Raw genomic sequence first — 13,976 nt, 5'->3', positions numbered from 1 at the left:
GCATACAATGTCCTCTTATGGCCTCAGAGGGGTTAAGGCACAAATGTGGTACACAGACATATATGCAGGCAAAACATATATACACATAAAATAAGAAAGAATTGGAAGGCAAATATGATAGCCTACATCTGTAATCTCAGTACTTAAGTACTTGAGAAACCGAGGTAAGGATACTGCCACAAACTTGAGGCTATCCTGGTTTATATAGGGAGTTTAAAGACAGTTATTAATGAGTCTGGGCTACACAGGGAGCTTGAGGCAGCCTAATTAGACAGTGACTCACTTTTCTGCCTCAGCCTCCAGAGTGCTGGGATTTCACTAGATATTGCAGGAAAGAAATTTCCTAAGAGAAATTACAAATTATCTGAATGGCTGTGATTATTAGCTCGAAGGATAGTGTCCTAGGGCTTCTACTGCTGTGATAAAACACCATGATCAAAAACAATTTTGGTAGAGGAAAAGGTTCGCTTTTTTGTACTCTTATTTCTTTTTATCGTGTGAATGCTTGAATATTTTGCCTATATGTATGTCTGCTCACCATATGTATGCCTGGTCTTACAGAGGTCAGAAGTAGGCATCAGATTTGCTGGAACTGGAGTTATAGGCAGCTGTGAGACACCATGGGGCTGCTGGAAATGGAACCCACATCCTTTGCAAGGGCAGTCAGTACTATTAACCACCGAGCCATCTCTAGCTCCCAAAAGATTTATCTCATTTTGTACTTCTAGGTAATAGTTCATCACTAAGGGTAGTAAGGCAGGAACTCAAGGCATGAACTTGAGACAGGAACTGATAAGGTAAGGTAGGAATGTTGCTTACTGCCTGCCTTCCTCCCTTCCTTTTCTCCCTTTCTTTCTTTTAAAGACAAGGTCTCATTCTGTATCTCTAGTTAGCCTGGAACTCACTATAAACCAGGCTGGCTTCAACTCAAAGATATTCTCTTGCTTCTGCCTCCCACGTGCTAGGCTTACAGGCAAACATCATCACACATTAGCCTGTTTTCTTACATAGTCCAGGACCACCTTCCCAGAGGGGACACCACTCACAGTTGCAGGGCCTTCTCACAGTACTCACTAATTAAGAAAATACTCCACAAGATTACCTACCGGCCAAACTTATGAAAACATTTTCTCAACTGATGTTCCCTCTTCTCAGATAACTCAAGTTGACAAAAATTATCATCATCAACCAGGTTACATAGCAAAAACAAAACAGAAGGACTTTACCAAAGAGCCACAGAATAAGCAGGGGCCAGAACCCTCTTGCTCGCAGACAATCCGCCCACAGACCAGACAGTTATTGATGAGTTTGTGCTTCTGTCCCAGGCAATCACATGGGTGACGACCAGGAAGCAGGACTGCAAGTCTGTCCTGTCCCTCTCTTGTGTATAAATTGACAAATTTTGTCTTCTTCTTTACCGAGTTATTGCTTTCTTGTGCCTAATTGTACAAAGACATTACAGGAACACTCATCAATGACAACAAAAATACTCTGGGAGGAAAGTCTGAGTTCTGTTCAGTAACAACTTGCACCTTATCCAAGAACCACCAAAGAAACAGAATACAAATTACTTATAATTGGGGGCCTGATAAAAGCAAGGTAATTGCTTTTCTAACAATTGTTTTATTTGTTAGGTGTAGCACGATTTCTAATTGTTCTTAATAAAAACCTGGAGTTAGATATTAGGGGGTGAAAGCTGAGAGATCAGAGAAGCACAGTGGCCAGCCAGAAGTGAGACTTTTTATCTCTACTGATGCTCAGACCAAAGGGGCGATCCTGTCCTCAGACTGCCTCCTCAAACTGCATCCTTTGACACTGTCTTCAGAATGCGACTCAAAACTGCACTGAGTTCTTGTCTCCTCCTGGCTTACATTCCTCGGTCTGCCCAGTCATATCCCTTCCCATCTCCACCCACTTAATGCTGGGGTTAAAGGCGTGGGACTCACAAGGACTGAAACTTAAGGTGTGTGCCACCACTCCTTGGCCTCTACTGGCTTAGTTCTGCACTCTGATCTTCATGTAAACTTTGTTAAACACAAACAAAATATCACAACAATTAGTAGCTCTCAATCACCTCATATACTTTAGAGCAAGATAATGTAGCAATTAAGGCAGCAGCTTGATGTGTTTTCAAAAGGAATTTTTACATGTGTTAAAACATGTAAGCGTGTGTACATCCCACAGTATACATGTGGAGGTCAGGGAACAACTTTCAGGTGTTAGTTTTCTCCTTCCACCATGTGGCTTCAGAGGACTGAACTCAGGTCATCAATCTTGGTGGCAAGCACTTTTACCTACTGAGTCATATTGCTATCCCTTGAGATATTTAATATTGCACTTATAGATGTTTTATCATTCAAATGTAGTGAGTTGGGTTCTTTCTGTTTTGAGTAACATCTGGCTTGAACTATTATATTCAAACTAAAAGATGACATTGATCCTCCTAGCTATACGTCCTGAATGCTGAGATAACACATGTACATAACTACACTCAATTTACAAGCAATGCAGGGGCTGAAACTCTGGGCTTCATACATGGCAGGGAAGCACTCTACCAACCAAGTGAGCTACAACCTCAGTCCTATCTTTCCTTTTTTTCTTTTCTTGTGGTGAAGGCTATTGAACCCATGCCTTTTGTACACTAGATATGTGCTCTGCTATACTCCCAACCCTTGATAAATTAAGCCATAGCTAAAAAATGCCTTGGGAACTAGTTAGATGGTTTAGCAGGTAAAGATGCTTGCCAAGCCTAAATGACCTAAGTTTGAAACCCAGGACCACATTATAAAAGAGAACAGATACTCACAAACTGTATGCACAGGCGCATGAGCACATGCCATGTACACACGCACACACACGCACACACACACACACACGCAAAGAATAAATAGAGTTTTTTTAAAAAAATCTCCAAAAATAGATAACATTTATCTATCTCAAAGCATAGGCAATCAATAAAATGAGAAAAATCAGTAATTTAGAAATAAGAAAGAGACAGTGTTACTGGTGGCATAGCATGTGGTTAGCAAGCATGTGACTCTCCATTCAATCCCTATTACTAGGAGGAAAAACAGATATAAGAAAACAATATGATGATTAAAAAAAAAGATGGTCATAATATAAAAATAGGAATTTCACAGCAGCAGATATTCAAATTATCAATAGAAACAAAAAAAAGTATAGAACATCTTTAGCCACTAAAATAATACAACATAGCACTTAGGGGTCACTCAGTGGTTAAAGTACTTAGCATATACAAGCCTGTGGGGAATGGGGATTCAAAGTAAAGAATACATAGACATTTCTACAGTTCTTGATGTATGCTGCCAAACACTAATTTTATTTTCAATCATTGACAATCTGATAGGAAATATCTCAGTGATTTAATGTGTATTTATCTGATTAGAATAGACATCTTGGTTTGTTCATGCCTTGGGGCAGAGGCACAATGAGAAACTCTAGGTGATAAAATTGAAAAAGTCTCGAGGCAACTAAGAGTATGAAGAATTGGCCACTCTTGTTTCTAATGAGATCAAATACCTTTATATACTTATTGGTTAGATGTTCTTTGTTCACTTGCGATAATTTTTGTAAATTCCATTCTCCTTGTTTTTGCTTTAGTTTTACTTTTTAGTTTTTTTCTGAAAAAATTTCATTCTGAAATCTAGGCTGGCCTTGAATGTGAGGGACTTCTTCAGATTCCTGAGCACTGGGATTATACTTTGAGGTCTCCATGCCCACCTCTCACCCATTTTTTTTGGTATGGTATCATACTCAGACTCTTTTTATTCCTTCTTAGATTAATTAATTTCTTCTTTTGGAAAGTTTAGCTTGTTGAGTTGTGCTGACTATAAATGATTCAGTTATTCAGGTACAGTGTCTATAACCTTAAGCACTTGGAGGACAATTTTGAGTTCGAAGACAGCTTGGGATACACAGAGAATTCTAGGCCAGCCTGGTTATTAGTGAGTTTTGAGGACTAAATAATGATAACAATTTTTTCATTTGTTTGTTTTCAAGACAAGGTTTCTCTGTGTTGCTTTGGAGCCTGTCCTGGAACTAGCTCTTGTAGGCCAGGCTAGGTTCAAACTCACAGAGATCTACTTGCCTCTACCTCCCGAGTACTGGGATTAAAGCCATGTGCCACCTCTGCCTGGCTAAGAGAAAACTTTAAAAACAGAAATACTATTTATGTATCTTTCCCTGATTTTTCTGATAAAGTCTCACTATGTATTCTAGGCTGGCCTAGATTAGCCTGGAACTCTCAATTTTCCTGCCCTGGTCTCTCAGATATCTAGCAGTTTTTTTGTTTTGCTTTTGTTTCTTGTTTGTTTGGTTGATTTTGGGTTTTGTTTTTGTGGGGTTTTTTTTTATTTGTTTTGATGCAGGAATGAGTTCAAACACAATCCCCCACTACCACAAATGATGCAGTTGAATTTCCCACATTTGTGGAAATCACGGGTGTCATTCAGAATGCAATGCACAAGCCTCGCCCTGGGAAAACCACCTTTGTGATAATGGTATTTACCCTGCTAGGTAAGTAGGCCTGGCAGTTTCAGTAAAAGCAAGAACTATATAATCATTTAGCTTTTACTGCCCTCTCAAATGTTGAAGTTGAAAGTAGGGCGCTTTATTGATTATTATTCATCCAAGCTAGGAATGTACCTAGCAGCAGAGTGCTTGTCTGATATGCATGCACAAATTCCTAAGTTTGATCCTTAATATGAAATAAAATAAATCTTGTAATTTGTGGTAAGCAAGTGGTGGCACACGCTTGTAATCTATAACTTTGAAGGCAGAAGTGTGAAAATCAGGAGTTCAAGGCTAACAGCAAGTTAGAGGTCAACCTGAGCAACATGCTGCCTTATGGCAAAAAGAAAAAAGGTTTCCACACCACAGGGACAGAAGTATGTCAGCACTGTCCGCTTCAGTCCCTACAGTCCACCCACTTGTTAGAATCTGCCTTGGTGTGTCAGCTTCTGCATGTTGTCTCTGAAACATATTAGTCATTTCTTCTTCACACAGTCAGGAAAACCTTACCTTGGCCAAATCTAAAGGTGTTTTGACCTCTATAGTCAAGTCAGGTTCAGGAAATGCAGGAACTTCCTGTTTGTTTCTTCCTTTCCTCCTACTCCGCTTTAACTGGTCTACAGATCTCTGGCCATCTAAAATTTCTTTAAAGGATAAAATACAAACAAATACAAAAAGAGAATGGCAAGGTTTATTATTTAGCTTCTACAGGTAAAACCTGAAGGTAATTCTTAATATTTACAATCAAGATACAAAGTCAGGCAGAACTACTCTCGACTCAAAATTAAATCATGTTCATGACTCGGTCAATGACAAATAGTTCTGAACAGGGTTAGTGGCAGAGAGTTCTGGCCTAGCATGCAAGCAGTCCTGGGTTGGATCCCCAGTACTGTAGGAAGAAAAAGGAAAAGGAGAAGTCAAATAACGCTGAGTAGGGGCTGGAGAGATGGCTCAGAGGTTAAGAGCATTGCCTGCTCTTTCAAAGGTTCTGAGTTCAAATCCCATCAACCACATGGTGGCTCACAACCAGCTCTGGTGCCCTCTTCTGGCCTTCAGGCATACACAGAGACAGAACATTGTATACATAATAAATGAATAAATTAAAAAAAAATAAAATAAAAGATTCTAGACTAATTAAAAAAAATAACGCTGAGTAGAAGTTAATAATGTAATATTTTACACTGTGTAATAATGACATATTATTTAGTTTGGTGTTCATCTTTTGTGCCATATAAATGGAAACCTCTAAAAATTATTCATAATCAGTCAATACATTCACTCAGGTATACACATCATTAAAAATATTTATAAAAATAGGGCTAGAGTCAGGCATGGTAGTGCATAACTTTAATCCCAACATGAAGAGGAAGGCAGACCTCTAAGTCTGAGGCCAGTCTAGTTTACAAAGTTAGTTCCAGAACAGCCAGGACTATACAGAGAAACACTGTCTTGGGAAAAGAAAAAAACAAGGAAAACTAAACAAAAACAGGGCTGGAAAATGGTGCAGCAGTTAAAATCACTGGCTAGGCATGGCTTAATTACAAGTAAAATACATGACAGTTCATACCATCTGAAACCCTAGTTTCAGGGAATCCAGTTCCATCTTCTGGCCTGCAAGGGCACCAGGGAAGCATGTGGTACAGACATACACTCATACACATAAAATAATGGTGTGGACAATTGTCTGTATTCTGTCTAAACACTGATTGGCCAGTAGCCAGGCAGGAAGTATAGGCAGAACAATCAGACAGGAAGTAGAGGCGGGTCAAGGAGAACAGGAGAATTCTAAGAAGAGGGAAGCTCCCTCTACAGTCTTGTCCAGACACAGAAGAAGCAAGATATAACTATGCCACTGAAAAGGGTACTGAGTCATGTGGCTAACACAGATAAGAATAATGGGCTAATGTAAGTTATAAGAGTTAATAAGAAGCCTGAGCTAATGGGCCAATCAGTTTATGATTAAATTAGACCTCTGTGTGATTTCTTTGGGACTTAACAACTGCGGGAACTGGGCAGAACAAGGACTAAACAGGACAGAAACCCTGACAACAAAATAAGTAAATAATTTTAAAAAGGAAAAAATCTTCAATTTTTTGTAGTGTTGGGGATTGAACACAGGCTCTCACACACGTTAGGCAAGTGCCTTACTACTGAGTGAGGACTGAGCCCTTGAAAGGTATTTCTTTAATTGATTTGTAACTTTTTGAAATTCTAAAGCCACAACTGTGCCTGGAAACAGATTCGTTTGTGATTTGTTTGTTTGTTTGTTTTTGTAAATTTAAAAACAGTGGCTGGTACCCAGTATAGTGGAACATGCCTATAATCCCAGTATTGGAGAGGCAGGGGCAGACAGAAGAACCGATAGGTTAGAGCAACAGTCATTACTAACTGACTAGATAGATCTAAGCTGAAAATATGCACACGTGTGATTCTGTTTACATTAGCTGTTAACAAGTAATAATACCTCATGGCAGAAAACACAGAGAGAGCTCTAAAGCCAAGCACTTATCAATACTTCTGTTCTCACTCAACCACATTAACTTACCATCTTTTTTCAAGCACTGCTGAAAAGAATCAGGAATCAACTCTTGATCATTCTTTTGCCATTTAGTTATAAGGTCTTCTATGAATTGACCCTTTTTCCCCTCATTTCCCTGGAGAAGATCTGTCACATATTCTCGTAGCTCTTCCGCGCTCTCAATTGACAAAACATACCTCAGGAGGTAAAGATATAAATAGCTTACTGTATGACCTTCAGAAATCATAACAGGGATGAAAGTACTAAACATCATCAGGGATGAGGGTAGCTTTGTCATACAGAATTTGCCTAGCACACACGAGATTTTAGGTTCAATTCCAGCACAACTTTAAAAACACAAACAAACAAAGGCATTTATTAATTTATTAAAAGTGTTTACTTTGGGCCAAGTACTATGCTAGGTGCTAAGGATATAAGTCTGATGAGGACAAAGACCCAGACTTTCAAATAGGTCATAATCTAACTTTCATATGTATTTACACACTTATTATTTCTCAGTATTTTGAGAAATTTGTGTGGCTAGAGGAATGGCAGCAGTTAAGAGCACTTGCTGCTCTCACAGAGAACATGAGTTCAGTTCCCAGCACCCATATGGTGGTTCACAACCACGTGTAACTACACTTCCAGATGATCCTACACCTTCTAACCTTGAAGGGCATCAGAAACAAACATGGTTCTCATACCTTCATAGGTAAAGTGCAAGCCGGGCAGTGGTGGCACACACCTTTAATCCCAGCACTCGGGAGGCAGAGGCAGGTGGATCTCTGTGAGTTTGAGGCCAGCCTGGTCTACAAGAGCTAGTTCCAAGACAGGCTCCAAAGCTACAGAGAAACCCTGTCTCGAACCCCCGCTCCCCACCCCAAAAAATAGGCAAAGTGCTCACACACATGAAATAAATCCATCTTTAAAAAGAGAAGGAATTGTCCCATCACTGATAGCACATGCACAAGAAACATGAGTTGAACATACAGCCTATGGGTTCCCTGCACTCCAGGTCAGCTACGAATGTAGCTTAGCAGAAAACTTTTGCTCCCCGGCTTTGGTAACACTATCACACGATTCTAAAGGTGAACTTTATAGGTGACAGTCTATCAGAAGGTTAGATATGTGATGATGAGACACCTCAGCAAGCATGTCAACAAGCTTAATGACTGAGTTTGGTGAATGTAGGCGGGAGAAAAAGAGAGCCGACTCCCACAAGTTGTCCTCTGATCTCACAAGTGTCCTCAAATGTGTGTACATAATGCATAAATAATGTAATTTTAAATCTTTTAACAGGGTAAATATACTTGTTAGATTCTTGCAGTGTTATGGTAGAAGTTCAGTTATAATCTCTAAATAGACAAAATTAATTTAAATAATTTTGTTTGGCTAGTTTTTGCTTTCATTGTTGCACAGGGGATGGAACCTGGGACCTTGCACATATCAGGTAAGTTCTTTACTACGGAGCTACATTGCAGTCATCAGATTTAACCAAAAATAAAAATTAGAGGAGCTGGAAAGCTGGATCTATGGGTAAGAGCACTGGAAGCTCTGGGTTCAATCCCTAGCATGCACATAAAGCTCACATCTGGAAAGCTGGATCTATGGGTAAGAGCACTGGAAGCTCTGGGTCCAATCCCTAGCATGCACATAAAGCTCACATCTGTAATTCCAGTCCCAGGTGACCTGATGTTCTCGTATGGTCTATGAGAGCACTACACACACAATACACAGGCACATATGCAGGTAAACAATCATACACATAAAAAATAAAAATAAAAGCTTAAAAAATTTAAATACACAATACCTAATGTATACTTTAATCCCAGAATCTGGGAGGCAGAGGCAGGTGGATTTCTGTGGGTTTAAAGCCAGTATGGTCTACAGAGTGAATTCCAGAACAGACAGAGATACACAGTTGAGATCTCATCTTAAAAAAAAAGTCATGACTTCTCAGGACTTACACATTTTAACCACCCTGATCTCTAAGCTTACTAGCCCCATCAATAGATCAGTTACCAAGACCTACCAATTCTCAAGTATCATTTTACCCTGGAGTTTTCAATGCCTAAGACAAGTAAAGAATCCCAGGTACGCAGTACTAAAAGTGAACTACTTAAGCATTGCAAAGACATGCATCCAAACATTAGACAGCAAGTCTCATCCACATAAAATCAACAAATCATGAATCCATGTGGATATAGAATATATTTTGCTGACTCTGTATACTGATTTTCATGCTTTCTAACATGTTATTGACTAAGAAGTTAATAAGCCTGTGTTAATAATTCTCTTAGCCTGGCATTTAATCCCAGCATTTAGGAAGCAGAGGAGGTGAATCTCTGTGAATTCGAAGTCAGCCTAGTCTAAAGAGTGAGTTCCAAGACAGCCAGGGATACACAGAGAAACCATGTCTTAAAAAAAAAAACAAACAAACAAGCCGGGCAGTGGTGCGCACACCTTTAATCCCAGCACTCGGGAGGCAGAGGCAGGCGGATCTCTGTGAGTTCGAGGCCAGCCTAGTCTAGTTCCAGCTAGTTCCAGGACAGGAACCAAAAGCTACGGAGAAACCCTGTCTTGAAAATCCAAACAAACAAACAAACAAACGAAAAAAATTACATTAAAAAAAAAACTAGAAAAGGGGGGGTCAGAGCCATGGCTCAGTGGTTAAGAGCACTGACTACTCTACTAGAGGACCCGGGTTCAATTCCTACCACCCACTTGTGAGCTCACAATTGTCTGTAATTTCAGTTTCACAGGACCCGACATCCATGGCAACACACCAAGGCACAAAAACTAAAGATAGATAACTTTTACAAAAGCTAGAAAGTTATTCTGGGAAGTGATGGTGTATGCCTTTAATCCCAGAATTTAGGAGACAGAAGCAGGTGGATCTCTGTGATTTTGAGGCCAGCCTGGTCTACAAAGTGAGTTCCAGGACAGCCAGGGCTACATAGAGAAATCCTGTCTTGAAAAAAAAAAAATTCTTTTAATATTTAGGTCATTTATATAAAATTATTAGCATTCTAACAATATTACATCTGTATTATTCTCAATTAAATGTCAAACAAAGCACAGCAACTGCTTTCATCCTGACATAATAGCTTGTCACCAACTAGTGAACAATAAGTACTTCAAATAACATTATAGCATGCTTAGCTTGGGTGCTTATGATCAGTACACTTCTTGTACCACTTATAATCTTTTTTTAAATGTAAGCAAGTATTAAGCATACTTATAGTTCATTTTTAAAACAGACAGGCTATAATGCGTGGCACACACCTTTAATTCCAGCACTCGGGAGGCAGAGACAGGTGGATCTCTGTTTGAGACCAGTCTGGTCTACAAGAGCTAATTCTAGGACAGACTACAAAGCTACAGAGAAACCCTGTCTTGAAACCCACCCCCAACAAAAGCCAGGCTATATTAACTCTTGTTTTTTTGTTTTTATTTTTTAAATCTCCCAAACTCAGAACCTGACTGTATTTCTTCTAAGTCTAGAATAGCAATTTTATTTTCAGCAACGAAGAATTAAATTAAGGAAAAGCCTTAGCTTTTACTTTGTTCCAGTTTCATTGTGTAATCTTCCCCTCCACATGAATACTTAGAACCTCAGCTTGTACTGATTCAGTTCTCAGGTGAAAGGCATCTTTTCCAGTACATCTTAAGAGTCTTGAATAATAATTCTTTATTGAATGGTTTATTCAGTATTGAAAAGTTTGTTCTGTGCTCCCAGAAGACCCTCAACTTCCTCACAGGGCAGAACTCTCCGACTCAGCAAACCCAATTTGTCTATATCATTTCGGCTGTCCCAGAGACTGGTATATAGTAACAGTGCAAGAAATTAAGTTAGTCATTTCAAGCAAATATTAAATAATCGACATATGTTTCGTTAAGAATTATAAAACACTAAAGGCAAGCTCTCGTCATTGTTCAGTTTCTAAATAAAGGGGGGAGGGATTACAAAGGGGTAAATTAATTTGCTTAAGGTCCCAAAACTGATTAAGTGGCAACAGAAAACAGAAGCTGTGACTCTGCAGTCAGGAACTATTTATACTGTAACATGTCATCCCCATGTAAATTCTAGGTCCTGCCTGATACAAACTACAGCGTTCAGAGTAAGGAATTTCTAGAAAGTCAGCTTTGACTTGTTCATTCTCTCACAAACTGTAAGCCAACCGGTTCCCGGGACAGTCTTACAGGTCTAATTATTACGATATTGCCACTTTCCTAGGAAAGCACGTGGAGTCTGCCATACTTATCTAGGGGCTAAAGTGAAAAAGTGGAGGCCAAAATTCAAACACGAAATTCCGTCGTCAGCCCCGCTTATCATATTTCTTATCAACTTTTTAGTCCTCCCGGCTTTCGCCCTACCGGGTCGTTTCGCAAAGCAGCTTCCCACCTCCGCTCTGGAGCCCATCTTACTGTATGATCTCCTCGCTGACATCCAGGGCGAAAGTTTTCCGCAACTGCAGGGTGCACCACTGTACCAGAGGCTCCCGGGACGCCGCCCCAGCCACCGCCATCTTCCCCAACCGGAACCAGCTGGGCTGCAAAAGCGTCTCGTCCGGCGCCGGACTAGTCCCCTTCGCAAACGGAGACCTCGAGGACTAGGGTTCCGCAAGCTTGCACCGCCCCGCTTGGTCGGCCCGCCTTTGAGGCTGATCCCGCCCACTCGCACCGCCTCTGGCTTCTCTCAGCTTCCGGATGGTCTTACACGTGTGTTGGGCTTTAGCGTTTGATTTCTTCGACTTAGAGATGTAACTCCAGAAAGGATATTTGGTAATTGTGCTAAGACAATATACACACCTCCAGAAGAGCTGTAATAGGAATAAAAGAAAGTGAGACCCCAAAGGATGGGTACGACTTTTAAATTTTAGTCTGGTCCAGTAGTAGAACATTTGAAACAACTCTAGTCAGGAGGCTAAGAAATCCAAAGCCTGCCTATAGTACGACGTGAACTCAAAGCCAGTCTTTGTAACTTAGCGAGGTCCTGTCTCAGAATAAGAAGGAGGTAGGGTGGAGGAAGACTGGGCATGAAGCTCAGTGGTACCCTGCCTACTGAGCATGTGAAAATCTTGGGGTCCTCCAGCCCTCGGAAGTGATTTGTAATCATTGTAGTAGTTTTGTTCTGATGGTGGTGGTGCTTATTTTTTTAGTGCCATCTGTAACTGAGACTGCACTGCTACACCACTTGAAGGCCAACAACCATCAGCGGGAAGTCCTCCTCCAGGGACTCCTACACCCAGTTCTGGCCTCCACAGGCACCAGGCTTCCATGTGGTGTACACACACGCAAGCACTTACTCATACACATTAAAAAAAAAACTTACAAAAATAAATTACATTAGCTAAGCAGGGTGGTACATGCTTTTAACCCCAGCACTGTAGAAGGCAAAGATAGGTGGACCTTTGTGAGTTCAAGGCCAGCCTGGTCTGTGTAGTAAGTTCCAGGCTAGCCAGGGTTACTAGTGAGACCCTGTCTTAAAAAGTTATCATATTGAGGCTGGAGAGATGGCTCAGTAGTTAAGAGCACTGGCTACTCTTTTATAGGTCTTGAGTTAAATTTCCAGAACACATAAGGCAGCTCACAATTTCTATGCCACAGGATCTATGGGATCTGATGCCTTCTTCAGGTCTGCAGATGTACATGTAAACAAAACATCAATATACATAAAATAAATCTTTAAAATATTATCATATTTTGTATTAGTGTGTTTGTCCGTGTTTGTATATGCTGTGGGCTACCACAAATGCACACTGTACAAGTGACAGTTGGAGATCAACTTGTGGGAGTGAGCTCTTCCTTTCTACCATATCGGTCCTAAGAATTAAACTCAGCAAGAACCTTTACTGACTTACCAGCTTTTCTCAAAAAGCAAAAATGCAGTCAATGTTCATTAATGGTGAGAATAAATTTAATCTTTTCATAAAAATCTGATGCATTCATTATTCTAGTATATTCAAATCATCTATCTTTTTCTATATTTATTCATTCCCATAGCTTAGTTGCTCAGTGATAAAGACTGTACTTAACATATGTGAGGCCTTGAATCACATCTTCAGTAGCAAGGTATAAGTTTAGACAGAAATTCCATTAATGCATGTATACTACAACTTTTCTGTTCCTTTTTTCTTTAAAATGTAACTTTTCCTTAAGATATTTATTTTGTAATTGTGTAGGTACTATGAAACCCATGTAGAAGTCAGAGGACGACTTTCAGGAATCAGTTCTTTCTTTCTATCCTGTGGCGCCTGGAAATGGAACTCAAGTAGTCTAGTTTGGTGGCAGGAGTGCTCACCTGCTGAGCCATCTCATCAGCCCTACTACAATTTGTCTTAATGTGTTAGGCCTCAGGTTTTCCCCATTTTCATGTTTAAATCACACAATTCTGTTTTATTTAATTGTAAAACAAAAAAGTCCAAAGCAATCTTGTTATTTTGCTTTGTCCTGGAACTCCATGTAGACCAGGTTGGCCTCAACTCACAGAGATCCTCCTCCTTCTGCCTCAGGCCCAATCATCATCTCCCTCCTCCTCCCCTCGCCTTGAATCCACCCTTGAACTTTTTCTTTTTTTCTTTTCTTTTTTTTTCTTTTTGAACAGGGTTTCTCTGTGTAGTTCTGGCTGGCTGCAAAGTCAGATATCCACCTGCCTCTACTTCCCAAATGCTAGGATTACACTCATGCTCCATCATGTCTATCTTTACATGGTGCTAGAGAGCAAACTAAGGGGTTTATGCATATTAGGCAAGTGCTGTTCCAACTGAGTCACATTCCCAGCTCCCAAAGTAGCCATTTTAATTAAACACATTTGGAAAGTTTATTCTTTTGCGTGTGTGTGTTTCTCTAACGTGCATCCCTCATCGATATCATTGGTGTTAAAAGAACAAACAATTAATCCCAGCACTCGGGAGGCAGAGGCAGG

At 40.1% G+C, this 13,976-nt stretch overlaps 1 protein-coding gene and 1 non-coding gene across 6 annotated transcripts in view; both read right to left on the bottom strand.

The window, feature by feature from the left end:
* Positions 1–13,976, bottom strand: part of Trip4 (thyroid hormone receptor interactor 4) — a 63,688-nt gene that overhangs the window by 48,037 nt on the left and 1,675 nt on the right. For 2 of the 5 annotated variants that reach the window (XM_005347748.2, XM_005347749.2), the window contains exons 2-5: positions 11,477–11,871; positions 7,076–7,245; positions 5,041–5,174; positions 1,227–1,439 (exon numbers count right to left, since the gene is read on the bottom strand). In XM_005347748.2, coding sequence (XP_005347805.1) covers positions 1,227–1,439; positions 5,041–5,174; positions 7,076–7,245; positions 11,477–11,577 — 618 coding nt within the window. In that variant the 5' untranslated portion in view covers positions 11,578–11,871. Of the gene's footprint in view, positions 1–1,226; positions 1,440–5,040; positions 5,175–7,075; positions 7,246–11,476; positions 11,872–13,976 lie in introns of those variants that run through there. The other 3 variants (XM_013346429.2, XM_026779237.1, XM_026779238.1) reach the window with 3 other exon arrangements.
* On the bottom strand, positions 4,386–4,544 carry LOC113456138. The gene has a single exon (XR_003377006.1). It is a non-coding gene; the product is annotated as a U1 spliceosomal RNA (small nuclear RNA).

This window comes from Microtus ochrogaster, chromosome 5, assembly GCF_000317375.1.
Source record: "Microtus ochrogaster isolate Prairie Vole_2 chromosome 5, MicOch1.0, whole genome shotgun sequence".
In the NCBI taxonomy this organism is placed as follows: domain Eukaryota; kingdom Metazoa; phylum Chordata; class Mammalia; order Rodentia; family Cricetidae; genus Microtus; species Microtus ochrogaster.
Note: the sequence above shows the minus strand (reverse complement) of the source record. Positions and strands in the feature narration are given on the sequence as shown.